The 14,451-nt window shown below is 37.7% G+C and overlaps 2 protein-coding genes across 3 annotated transcripts in view; both read right to left on the bottom strand.

Annotated features, from left to right (window-relative positions):
- LOC103116472 (organic anion transporter 7-like) overlaps window positions 1–14,451 on the bottom strand; it is a 272,851-nt gene that overhangs the window by 176,119 nt on the left and 82,281 nt on the right. The window lies entirely within an intron of this gene.
- LOC103116521 (organic anion transporter 7-like) overlaps window positions 1–14,451 on the bottom strand; it is a 28,159-nt gene that overhangs the window by 9,576 nt on the left and 4,132 nt on the right. The window contains exons 2-5 of the mRNA XM_060176389.1: window positions 14,244–14,347; window positions 6,847–7,001; window positions 6,589–6,757; window positions 6,366–6,489 (exon numbers count right to left, since the gene is read on the bottom strand). Of these exons, the coding sequence (XP_060032372.1) occupies window positions 6,366–6,489; window positions 6,589–6,757; window positions 6,847–7,001; window positions 14,244–14,347 (552 nt within the window). The remainder of the gene's footprint in view (window positions 1–6,365; window positions 6,490–6,588; window positions 6,758–6,846; window positions 7,002–14,243; window positions 14,348–14,451) is intronic.

The raw sequence follows: 14,451 nt of genomic DNA, 5'->3' as shown, positions 1-14,451 counted from the left end.
AAAGTGAAAGGATGGAAAACTACCATACAAGCCAATGGCCCACAAAAAAGGGCAGGAACAGCTATTCTCATATCTGACATGATAGAATTTAAAATAGATAAGATTAAAAAAGATAGGAATGGACACTACTTAATGCTCAGATGATCAGTCAATCAAGAGGACTTAACAATCATTAACATCTGTGCAGCCAATGAGAAGTCATCTAAATACATCAAATGTCTACTGAAAGAGCTACAGCAATATACTAATAGCAACACAGTAATAGTAGGGGACTTCAACACCCCACTCTCTCAACTTGACAGATCATCCAGGCAGAAAAATAATAAAGACATGAGGGAGCTAAGTTAGGAGATAGATAAACTAGAACTATTGGATATTTTCAGAGTCATTCATCCCAAGAAACTGGAACACACATTTTACTCAAATCCACATGGGTCATTCTCAAGGATAGAACATATGTTAGGCCACAAAGACAGCATCAGCAAATTCAGGAGCATTGAAATCATCCCAAACATCTTCTCAGACCTCAGTGGAATGAAACTAACACTTAACAATCAACAAAAGATTAGTAATAGTCCCAAAATGTGGAAGCTCAACAGTACACTTCTTAACAACCTCTGGGTCAAAGAGAAAACCAAGGAAGAAATCAAAATGTTTCAAGAGTTCAATGAAAATGAAGACACAAGCTATCAAAATATTTGGGACACAGCTAGGGCAGTACTGAGAAGCAAGTTCATAGCTATACAAGCACACATTAGAAAACAAGAAAAAACGCAAATAAACAGCCTGATTGCACATCTTAAAGACCTAGAAGAAGAAGAACCAAGGAACCCTAAAGCAACCAGAAGGATAGTAATCACAAAAGTTAGGGCAGAAATAAATAACATTGAGAATAAGAAAACTATACAAAAGATCAACAAAAGTAAATGTTGGTTCTTTGAAAGAGTGAACAAAATCAACAAACCTTTAGCCAGAATCACAAAACAAAAAATGGAGAAGAACCAAATAAATCGGATAGTAAATGAAAGAGGAAATATCACAACAGACAGCACAGAAATTCAACATATCATGCGAGGCTTCTATGAACAACTATATGCCACCAAGCTAGAGAACCTGGAAGAAATGGATGATTTCCTAGCTACCTACCAACTTCCCAAACTAAGTAAAGAGGAAGTGGATAACATGAACAGGCCCATCACAGCTAACGAAATTGAAACAGTTATCAAAAATCTCCCCAAAAGTAAAAGTCCTGGGCCAGATGGTTTTACAAATGAATTCTACAAAGCCTTCAAAGAAGAACTAATACCTCTACTTTTAAAAGTCTTCCAGAAGATTGAAGACACTGGAATACTCCCTGCCAGCTTCTATGAAGCTAACATCACTCTCATACCAAAAGCAGACAGGGACACAACCAAAAAAGAAAACTACAGACCAATATATCTGAAGAACATAGATGATGAAATACTGAGCAAAATTCTAGCCAACCGGATACAGCAGTATATTAAAAAGATTGTGCATCATGACCAAGTGAGGTTTATCCCAGGCATGCAAAGTTGGTTTAATATACATAAATTAATCAATGTGATCCACCACATCAACAAAAGCAAGACCAAAAACCACATGGTCATATCAATAGATGCAGAGAAAGCCTTTGACAAAATACAACATCCCATTATGATCAAAACACTACAAAAAATGGGAATAGAAGGAAAATTCCTCAAGATAGTGGAACTTATATATAGCAAACCTACAGCCAACATCATACTCAATGGTGAAAAACTGGAAGCATTTCTACTCAGTTCAGGTACTAGACAGGGCTGCCCACTATCACCATTACTATTCAACATAGTGTTGGAAGTTCTTGCCAGAGCAATCAGGCAGGAGCAAGAAATTAAAGGGATACAGATTCAAAGAGAAGAACTCACACTGTCCCTATTTGCAGATGACAAGATAGTATACACAGAAAAACCTTAGGAATACAGCAAGAAGTTTTGGAAATCATCAGGAAATACAGTAAGGTGTCAGACTACAAAATTAACATTCAAAAGTCAGTGACATTCCTCTATGCAAACACTAAGTTAGAAGAAGATGAAATCCAGAAATCAATTCCTTTTACTATAACAACTAAAACAATAAAATATCTAGGAATAAGACTAACCAAAAAAGTGAAAGACTTGTATACTGAAAATTATGAGTCACTACTCAAGGAAATTGAAAAAGACACAAAGAATGGGAAAGATATTCCATGTTTATGGGTTGGTAGAATTAACATCATCAAAATCAATATACTACCCAGAGCCATCTACAAATTTAATGCTATCCCCATCAAGATCCCAACCACATTTTTTAGGAGAATAGAAAAATGCTGCAAATGTTTATCTGGAACCAGAAAAGACCTAGAATTTCCAAAACAATCTTGAGGAAAAAGAACAGAACTGGAGGCATCACACTTCCAGATCTCAAACTGTATTATAGGGCCATTGTCATAAAAACTGCTTGGTACTGGGAAATGAATAGACACACTGACAAGTGGAATAGAATTGAGAGCCCAGAAGTAAGCCACACACCTATGGACATCTAATCTTTGACAAAGGGGCTCAGACTATTAAATGGGGAAACCAGAGTCTCTTCAACAAATGGTGTTGGAAACAATGGGTTGAAGCATGCAGAAGAATGAAACTGAACCACAGTATTTCACCAAATACAAAAGTAAATTCCTAGTGGATCAAGGACTTGGATGTTAGACCACAAACTATCAGATACTTAGAAGAAAATATTGGCAGAGCTCTTTTTCCACATAAATTTTAAAGACATCTTCAATGAAACGGATCCAATTACAAAGAAGACTAAGGCAAGTATAAACCTATGGTACTACATCAAATTAAAAAGCTTCTTCACAGCTAAAGAAACCACTACCCAAACCAAGAGACCCCTCACAGAATGGGAGAAGATCTTTACATGCTATACATCAGACAAGAGGTTAATAACCAACATATATAAGGAGCTTGCCAAACTCAACAAGACAACAAATAACCCCATCCAAAAATGGGGAGAAGACATGGACAGTATATTCACCACAGAAGAGATCCAAAAGGCTGAGAAACACATGAAAAAATGCTCCACGTCTCTGATTGTCAGAGAAATGCAAATGAAGACAACAACGAGATACCACTTCACTCCTATGAGAATGTCATACATCAGAAAAAGTAACAGCAGCAAATACTGGAAAGGGTGTGGTGTCAAAGGAACCCTCTTACACTGCTGGTGGGACTGTCAATTGGTCCAACCTCTGTGGAGAACAGTCTGGAAAACTCTCAGAAGGCTATAAATAGACCTACCCTATGATCGTGTAATTCCTCTCCTGGGGATATATCCTAAGGACCCCAACATATCCATCCAAAAAGATCTGTGTACACATATGTTCTTGGAAGCACAATTTGTAATAGCCAAAACCTGGAAGCCACCCAGGTGTCCAACAACAGATGAGTGGCTGAGCAAGTTGTGGTCTATATACACAATGGAATACTACTCAGCTGTAAAAAATGGTGACTTCACCATTTTCAGCCAATCTTGGATGGACCTTGAAAAAATCATGTTGAGTGAAATAAGTCAGAAACAGAAGGATGAATATGGGATGATCTCACTCTCAGGTAGAAGTTGAAAAACAAGATCAGAAAATAAAACAGAAGTAGAACCCGAAATGGAATTGGCGTATTGCACCAAAGTAAAAGACTCTGGGGTGCGTGAGTGGGGAGAATACAGGTCCAGGAAGGATTCAGAGGACCTAGTGGGGGTTGTATTGTTATATGGGAAACTGGGGAATGTTATGCATGTACAAACTATTGTACTTACTGTTGAATGTAAAACATTAATTCCCCAATAAAAAAAAGTGAACAAAAAGATATCTAGGACTAAACCTAACAAAAGAAGTGAAAGACTTGTATACTGAAAATTATGAGTCACTATTCAAGGAAATAGAAAAAGATTCTGAAATGTAATGCAATCCCCATCAAGTCACTTCATATAAACTGTGTAGATTTCCATATATCAGTGGTTGTCAACAAAGGCCAAAATCCCTTCTGCCAAAGCCATCATTACTGAACTGATGGGAACCTGTGTGACCTGTTAGTATTCAGAGACATTACATTCCTCATTTACATACAGGATTAGCTAAAATTGTGAAAACACTGTACTTGTCTTGAGAAAATATATATTTACCCAGTGTAATTTTTACCTCTGCTGTGACCCCACTTTTTTCCAGATGTACCCACTATACTTCTTACTGGTATAATCTTACTGTGGAATTTCTGTGCTAAAAAACTATAAAAAGTTGGACCATTTTTGCTAGAGCTGTGCACTTCTTCTGTATCCTTCAGTCAGTAGGATGTTTTTCACACTAGTCTTCACAAGAATAAGTGTAAATCTCAGAATATTTTTCCTTGTTTGAGTAACTTTTAGTTATCCTGAGTGGATATTTCAGTCTCAAGGACAGTGAAGCACATTCCTGCAATTAAACATCAAGTTTTTGTTAAAACTGTTAAAGTTAATGGAGAGACAGGTGGAAGTAAATCTGAATTTAAATATTTCTCTCTGTACTATAAAATTGTTTCCTCTTGAGATCCTAACCTCCCCTGGGAAAAATGCAGACCTGTTATCTATATTACACAAATTTTAAAAAATAATTAGGCCATTCAGAATTGGGGACCACAAGAGCTTTGGTCCAGGACACTAATGTTTCCTAGAAATATCCACTTTCTTTCAATTATTCCAGGTTGAACCTTCAATGGAACCCCTCACTGGCTGGACTAGTACTCAGCTCAATAAGTCTCACCTGTTATCATCAACTAAAAAACATGTCTGGATAGCTGGACCTCCTTTTTCCAATTCAAACACAAGGACATTATAATCATTCAGTAGAGGTTACATGAGTAACAGGGAACACCTGGTTGAGCACACATGTTACAAAGCACAAGAACCCAGGTTTGTGCCCCCATCCCCAGCTGTAGGGGGAAAGCTTTGTGAGTGGTGAAGCAGTGATGCAGATGTCTCTCTGTCTCCATCTCTATGTCCCCCTCCCATCTCAACTTCTGGCAGTCTCTATCCAACAGATAAAGATATTTTTTAAATTTTAATAAAAGATTATGAGTTGTTAATGATTCAGTTTAAGAACATAGGGTCTATACCTCTAGATCCTATAATTTTGTTATATTCAAGGAACTACTAATATCTTTTTCATGCTCCTTCTGTTAAAAAAGAAAATTATCCTATGTCCAATGTCACACCTCCTGTGAAGCATACTTCATTTACTCCCTGCATCACACACCACTACATTACAAATATTAGTGTATCTATTTATTCATCTTTAAATAGTGAGCTGAAGCTTGATTACCTGTTAATTTAACCCATGAAATGGTAGGTGACTCTGCTCTAGTTCAGAACTTTAAATCATATGCACAGAAGTAAAGGCCTCTTAGGACTATTATTAGAGTCAATAATCTCCAATACAAGTATCATGGCAACAGCTTCAACAGCAACAGCAGCGTCATTTTATTCTATCCAAAAGCACATCATATCAATGAATATTTTCAAAATACTACCTCTGAAATTTTGCCTCAAACCTCAATTGATCGAGAAATTCTGAAGATACATGATTCTCCCGAGGTTTCACTCTCCAGGCTGGGAGATCACTAGCAGGCTTTGTAGATGAGCAATAAGTTAGCTTGTGACTCAGGATATCAGTCTATGTATATTACTCAAATTCTTTTCAATTATTCTCATTCTTGGGAATACATTCAAAGGCACCTCCACAGAACGTTTCACAATCATGTTGGGCAAGATATAAATGACTTGAATAATAATTAAAAGTACAACTGGACAGATTAAAATATGAGGCAAATATATGACTAAATAATTGGGAGAAAATAATTAGTTAAGTCCTAGGAATTGGTTTTCTGGACTCAATCTGCACAGTTGAGAACTATTTGAAACAGGCTGGTTACTCTTTCTGTTTCTCCTAATAGTTCTGTGTCTCTTCTTCAATCTATCCACCATATCATAATGAGCAGAATCCCTTATTGCTAAACTCCAGCATCCTGGGTATAATATTATAGCATCAATAGAATGACCACTAGCTCCAGGACATATTGGTGGGGTCATCTGCCTAGGGAAGGGGGTGACTTTTTTCTTACTTATAACTTTATATAGCCATCTGAATATGCATATAGTAATATCTTACAGTGGATTTGATTTGCATTTTCCTAAGTCACTGATATAGTTTCTCTTTTCATAGTGAGATTTTATGTTTTTATTGCCAAAATATCTATTCACATCCTTCTATCCCATAATCAGGCTCTTAGTCTCCTTACCTCTATGGTTAGAGTGTTCTCGGCATCCCTTATTCCATTGCAATGTGCAGCTTTTCTCAGCTCCTTTAAGCCCTCCTCAGGTCTGTTGGAGATAACCAGCCACTGAGCAGACTCTGCCACCCACCTGAGCAAGGCATGTTGTGTGAAACAGACATTTTCATGCTGAATCTATCAACATTTGCATACCGTTATCCCACAAGACAAAGGAAAACAAAGTCTATACCTAGTACACAGAAATAAGGCAAAAAATGGTACAGACAACACTAGCTGGAGTATATGCCAGTCTCGAAAGGCAAAAGCCAGACCTCCCAAGGCTGTCTGTGCAATATTCATGGCAACAGATACCAGTGTTACTCCCAATGCCTGGAACTGGGGCACTGTCCACTCTACAACTAAAAGAAAACACAGAATTTTGATTTCAAACAAAGGTAGACTTTCAAGTTAACACTAGAAAGTGTAGAAAATACAAAATAAGACTTACTGAGCAAAATAACAGTTGTCATAATAGCTATGGATGAAATTCCAGATAAAAAACGAAGTGAGCAGTAAATAGGGAAGCTGGCAAAAAATGTTATACAAGTGCTAGCAATGGCCAAGAGGAGGATACTCCATTTGAGGACTATCTTCCTCCCAAACCTGAGAGAGAGAGAGAAATGGGAAGAAAGGGGGAGAAAGAAGCAAGTTAGATTATAGGGTAATATCAACAGTTACAAAATTCAAGAAAATTAAAAAACTCTTGATCCATAAAAATCTGCATATAGTACAGAAATTTTCTACCTGTCTGTAGAATAATGCTGAGTATAAGAAAGCTCTTTTTCTAATTTGTTTTTTTTAACTTCTTTATTGGGGAATTAATGTTTTACATTTGACAGTAAATACAATACTTTGTACATGCATAACATTTCCCAGCTTTCCATATAACAATACAACCCCTACTAGGTCCTCTGTCATCTTTCTTGGACCTGTATTTCCCCCCACCCACGCACCCTAGAGTCTTTTACTTTGGTGCAATATGCCAATTCCAGTTGAGGTTCTACTTGTGTTTTCTCTTCTGATCTTGTTTTTTAACTTCTGCCTGAGAGTGAGATCATCCCATATTCATCCTTCTGTTTCTTGTAGGGTTAATTGTGAAAACATGGTAAGAGCATAGGGAAACTCCATTATAAAGGTGGAGGTCTGAAAACACACCCCACCTGTCAGTCTCTCCCTTTCAGGGATTGATCATGGAGGAAAAGCTTTCCTGACTCAGTTTCCCTTTGTCAGTCTCCCGAGCATCACAAGAACCTACATACCCTAACACTTAACTCATTTCCTTGCTATAAACAAAATAGTTTGCCTGCTTAAAGTTCACTATAGTTCAACTGCTTTTGACCAGACATACTCCATTCTGCCTTGACTAAGAAGCCTTTCTTTCTGTTCCCTTCACCTCCTCCACCTTGGTCTAACTCCTCTATCTTATCTTTCTGCCTTCAAGGCCTCTTTCTGTCTGTTTCTCTCTTGCCACTAATCACTCCGGAACTCACCTTTACCACTATCAATTCTCTTCATTCCTTAGAACTTTTTCCATGAAGGTTCTGACCTTCAAAGCCTACCACATTGCCTCATGTGAGAAATGTCCTTTGTTCTATTTGCTATATAAGCTTGTCCTTCTCAAAATAAAATTAGAAGTTCATACCTGAATTTCTACTGGTGCTTCTTTTCTACATCACGCGGTCACTAGATCCGATGATGGGAAGGCCAGAGGCTTACCTTGGTTGCGAGGCCAACCATGTGAATAGCAGCAGTTTCTGAGTTTTTTCACTTAACATGAATTTTCAAGGTTCATCCAAGATCGACTGAGAATGGTGAAGTCACCGGTTTTAATAGCTGAGTAGTATTCCATTGTGTATATATACCACAACTTGCTCAGCCACTCATCTGTTGTTGGACACCTGGGTGGCTTCCAGGTTTTGGCTATTAACAATTGTGCTGTTAAGAATTAGGTATAAACAAATCTTTTTGGATGGGTGTGTTGGGTTCCTTAGGATATATCTCCAGGAGAGGAATTGCAGGATCATAGGGTAGGTCTATTTCTAGCCTTTTAAGAGTTCTCCAGACGGTTCTCCACAGAGGTTGGACTAATTTACATTCCCACCAGCAGTGCAGGAGGGTTCCTTTGACCCCACACCCTCCCCAGCATTTGTTGTTGCTACCTTTTCTGATGTTTGACAGTCTCATAGGAGTGAAGTGGTATCTCATTGTTGTCTTCATTTGCATTTCAAAGACTTTGAGCATTTTTTCATGTGTTTCTCAGCCTTTTAGATATCTTCTGTGGTGAATATTCTGTCCATGTCTTCTCCCCATTTTTGGATGGGGTTATTTGTTTTATTGTTGTTGAGTTTGGCAAGCTATTTATACATTTTGGTTATTAAACTTTTGTCTGATATATGGCATGTAAAGATCTTCTTCCATTCTGTGAGGGGTCTCTTGGATAGGGTAGTGGTTTCTTTAGCTGTGAAGAAGCTTTTTAATTTGATGTAGTCCCATCAGTTTATGCTTGCCTTAGTCTTCTTTGTAATTGGTTTCGTTTCATTGAAGATGTCTTTAAAATCTATGTGGAAAAAGAGTTCTGTCAATATTTTTCTCTAAGTATCTGATAGTTTGTGGTCTAACATCCAAGTCCTTGATCTACTAGGAATTTAATTCTATGTTTGGAGAAATGTAGCAGTTCATTTTCATTCTTGTGCATGTTTCAACCCGTTTTTTCCAACACTATTTGTTGAACAGACTCTGCTTTCCCTATTTAATAGTCTCGGCACCTTTGTCAAAGATTAGATATTCATAGATGTGGGGGCTTACTTCTGGGCTCTCAATTCTATTCCACTTGTCAGTGTGTCTATTCATGTCCCAGTACCAAGCAGTTTTGATGACAACAGCCCTATAATACAATTTGAGATGTGGGAGTGTGATGCTTCCAGTTCTGTTCTTTTTGCTCAAGTTTGTTTTGGCAATTCTAGGTCTTTTCTGGTTCCAGATTAACATTTGTAGCATTTGTTCTATTCTCCTGAAAATTATGGTTGGGATCTTGATGGGGATAGCATTAAATTTGTAGATGGCTCTGGGTAATATATTCATTTTGATGATGTTAATTCTTCTACCCCATGAACTTGGAATATTTTTCTACTTCTTTGTGTCTTTTTCAATTTCCTTGAGTATTGACTCATAATTTTCAGTATACAAGTCTTTCACTTCTTTTGTTAGGCTTGTTCCTAGATATTTTATTGTTTTTGTTGCTATAGTAAAAGGAATTGATTTCTGGATTTCAATTTCTTCTAAATTAGTGTTTGCATAGAGGAATGCCACTGACTTTTGAATGTTAATTTTGTAGCCTGACACGTACTGTATTGTCTGATGATCTCCAAAAGCTTCTTGCTGGATTCCATAGGTTTTTTTTTTAATGTATACTATCATGTCATCTTCAAATAGGGAGAGTTTGACTTCTTCTCTCCCAATCTGTATCCCTTTAATTCCTTGCTCCAGCTTGATTGCTATGGTTATGTCTTCCAACACTTTGTTGAATAGTAATGGTGATAGTGGGCAGCCCTGTCTAGTACCTAATCTGAGAGGAAATGCTTCCAGTTTTTCACCACTGAGTATGATGTTGGCTGTAGGTTTGCTATATGTAGACTCCACTATCTTCATCACTTGAAAAACTTCTCCAATGCAGGAGACCACCCGGGACCACAACAAGACAGGACTGGAGTGACTTCAGGAACCCACCAAATCACCGGTGAGTGCAAACACATGTGGCTCATGCACAGAGAGGAGCCTAGGGAGAGATTGGGTGGCCGGTAACAGTGCTGCAGCTTACCAGTTGAGGCACCACCTCCAGTCAGTTTCATCAACAAAAAGACGGCTGAAGGGAAGAGAGGACTCCGCAGACTCACCAAATGCAATGGTGGGTCTCCGTTGCTGCTGCCCATGGGGTCTGGGGAGGCCCATGTGCTGACACCATGGGACAGAGAACTAAGCAGGAAACTCAGGAAACTCAGATCTATACCTCGGTGGCCTAGCAGTGGGGCTATGAGAGTCTCTTCACATAACCACTGTATTATCGCTGCCACACCCTGCTTTATCTCTTGGTCAGGAGTCAATGATAAAGCTAAGAAGCCTACTTACAGTTTAAAAACCCTCAGGCTTCCATAGCCTACAGGGAAGAAAAGGAACAAAAGAGGATTTAAGCCACTGAGCTCCAAATCAGGGATTAAAATACTTTTGAAACAACTGTTAACTTCCACAACTGTCAACCCTTTAATTACTTTACTTAGACACAAGTCAAATCAGGCAACAGTGATCAGTAATTTGAAAAGTACTGAGAGAGGGATCTCATAACATAATATATAAAACAGTTAAACCAACAAGAAGAAATAATAGAGAAATGGACCATAGCAAGTGTCCAGCTAAAAGCCCCCAAAAGGATGAAGCACAAAATAATGAAGTCGACATTGAAACTCCAGTTAAGGAAATAATCACAGGAATGAGTAAGGAGTTTGAAAGAATTGTCATCAGAAATGCAGAAACAACAAATGAGACTCTGGAAGAAAACACTAATTATCCCAAGGTTATTAGAGAGCTGAAAGCTGAAATAGCTGAGCTCAGAACACAACTAGCTGAACAAGCTAAAGCAGTATTAGAACAGGGTAACAAAATAGATGAACTCCAGAAAATAGTAAAAGGGAGAGAGAATAGAATAAATGAGGCTGAAGACAGAATTAGCAAGATCGAGGATGAATTAGAGACAACTAAAAAAGAAGTAAGAGAGCTCAAAAAGAGATTAAGAGATACTGAAAACAACAACAGAGACCTATGAGATGACTTCAAAAGAAATAATACATGCATTATTGGCTTGCCAGAGGAAGAAAGAGAGGCAGGGGAAGAAAGCATTCTTCAGGTAATCATTGCTGAGAACTTCTCTAGTCTAGACAACATCAAAGACAAAGGATCAAGAAGCCCAGAGGGTCCCAAACAGAATTAACCCTGACTTAAAGAAACCAAGACACATCATTGTTAGAATGGAAAGGAATAAGGATAAAGAAAGGATCCTGAAGGCTGCAAGAGAAAAACAAAGAGTCACCTACAGAGGAAAACCCTTAAGATTAGCAGAAGATTTCTCCACACAAACAATACAGGCCAGAAAATAATGGCAAGATATCTATCGAGTGTTCAATGTGCAAGGCTTTCAACCAAAATTACTGTATCCTGCTAGGCTGTCATTCAGACAAGTTGGAGGCATAAAACTCTTCTCAGATAAGCAACAGTTGAAGGAATCAACTAACAGCAAGCCTGCCCTGAAAGAAGTTCTGAAAGGTCTCATATAAACAGTCAGACCACCATAAATAGGCCATTTATCAGAACACTCTAAAACTCTACAAGAATGTCATTAAAATATCTTCAGTCTTTGATATCAATAAATGTCAATGGCCTGATTCACCTATTAAAAGGCACAGAGTAGGAAGATGGGTCAGAAAAAAAAACCCAATATATGCTGTCTACAGGAAACCCACCTAACACAACAAGACAAACACAGACTTAAAGTGAAAGGATGGAAAACTATCACACAGGCCAATGGCCCACAAAAAAGTGCAGGAAAAGCTATTCTCATATCTGACATGATAGATTTTAAAATCAATAATATTTAAAAAGATAGGGATGGACACTATTTAATGCTCAGAGTATCAGTCAATCAGGAGGACTTAACAATCATTAACATCTGTGCACCCAATGAGAATCCACCTAAATATGTCAGACATCTACTGAAAGAGCTACAGCAATATAGTAACAGCAACACAGTAATTGTAGGAACTTCAACACCCCTGTCTCTCAACTTGACAGATCACCCAGGCAGAAAATCAACAAATAAATGAGGGAGCTAAAACAAGATAGATAAACTAGAACTACTGGATGTTTTCAGAGTCATTCACCCCAAGAAACTGAAATACACATTCTACTCAAGTCCACATGGGTTATTCTCAAGGATAGACTATATGTTAGGCCACAAAGACAGCATCAGCAAATTCAAGAGCATTGAAATTATCCCAAGCATCTTCTCAGACCACAGTGGAATTAAACTAACACTTAAAAATCAACAAAAGATTAGTAATAGTCCCAAAATGTGGAAGCTCAACAGTACACTCCTTAACAACTACTGGGTCAAAGAGGAAATCAAGGAAGAAATCAAAATGTTTCAAGAGTTCAATGAAAATGAAGATACAAGCTGTCAAAATATTTAGGACACAGCTAAGGCAGTACTGAGAGGGAAGTTCATAGCCATAGAAGCACACATTAGGAAACAAGAAAAAGCACAAATAAACAACCTGATTGTACATCTTAAAGACCTAGAAGAAGAAGAACAAAGGAACACTAAAGCAACCAGAAGGACAGAAATCACTAAAGGTATGGCAGAAATCAGTAACACTGAAAATAAGAAAACCATACAAAAAATCAATAAAAGTAAATTTTGGTTCTTTGAAAGAGTGAAAAAGTCGACAAACCTTTAGCCAGACTCACAAAACAAAAAAGGAAGAAGACCCAAATAAATAGGATCATAAAAGAAAGAGGAGATATCACAACAGATACCGCAGAAATTCAACATATCATGGGAGGCTTCTATGAACATCTATATGTCACCAATCTAGAGAACCTGGAAGAAATGTAGGATTCCCTAGATACCTAGATACAAACTTCCAAAACTACATAAACAGGAACTAGATAATATGAACAGGCCCATCACAGCTAATGAAATTGATACAGTTATCAAATATCTTCCCAAAAATAAAAGTCCTGGACCAAAAGGCTTAGAAACACATGAAAAAAATACTCCAAGTCTCTGATTGTCAGAGAAATGCAAATAGACAACAATGAGATACCACTTCACTCCTGTGAGAATGTCATACATCAGAAAAGGTAACAGCAACAAATGTTGGAAAGGTTGTGGGGTCAATGAACCCTCTTGCACTGCTGGTGGGAGTGTAAATTGGTCCAACCTCTGTGGAGAACAGTCTGGAGAACTCTTAAAAGGCTAGAAATGGACCTACCCTATGATCCTGCAATTCCTCTCCTGGGGATATATCCTAAGGAACCCAACACACCCATCCAAAAAAATCTGTGTACACATGTGTTCTTGGCAGCACAATTTGTAATAGCCAAAACCTGGAAGCAACCCAGGTGTCCAACAACAGATGAGTGGCTGAGCAAGTTGTATATATGCACAATGGAATACTACTCAGTTATAAAAAACGGTGACTTCGCCATTTTCAGTTGATCTTGGATGAACCTTGAAAAATTCATGTTAAGTGAAATAAGTCAGAACAGAAGTATGAATATGGGATGATCTCACTCTCAGGCAGAAGTTAAAAAAAAAAAAGATCAGAAGAGAAAACACAAGTAGAACCTGAATGGAATTGGTGTATTGCACCAAAGTAAAAGACTCTGGGGTGGGTGGGTGGGTGGGGAGAATAAAGGTCCAAAAACGATGACAGAGGATCTAGTGGGTGGTAGTATTTTTATATGGAAAACTGGGAAAGGGTATGCTTGTACAAACAATTGTATTTAATGTCAAATATAAAACATTTATTCCCCAATAAAGAAATTTTTAAAAATTTTAAATGAGATTAGATGACCAATTAACACCATATACCAAAATTAGTTAAAAATGGAACAAATATCTTAATATTAGACCTGAAAGTTTAAAATACATAGAAGAACATATTGGTGAAACATTTCATGGAGTGAACACTAAAGATGCATTTACAGACTTCAACCCATGGGCAAGGAAAAAAAAAAAGACTGAGCCAATTGGACTATATCAAATTAAAAAGATTTGTGATCTAGAACACTCACCTGTCTGATAAATGGCCACATACGATGCTTCCCACCACCATTCCAGCCATGAATGAGAATTTAGTCACTGGGACCAGTGACTCTGATTCACATACCAGATCCCACTGAAAGACAAAGAACAAGATTTGACAGATATGCAGAAGTTTACGACCAAAAAGTAGTAGAAATATAACCCAAACCCTTTAATGTGATTTGAAAACAATTTATC

This window comes from Erinaceus europaeus, chromosome 17, assembly GCF_950295315.1.
Source record: "Erinaceus europaeus chromosome 17, mEriEur2.1, whole genome shotgun sequence".
Classification (NCBI taxonomy): domain Eukaryota; kingdom Metazoa; phylum Chordata; class Mammalia; order Eulipotyphla; family Erinaceidae; genus Erinaceus; species Erinaceus europaeus.
Note: the sequence above shows the minus strand (reverse complement) of the source record. Positions and strands in the feature narration are given on the sequence as shown.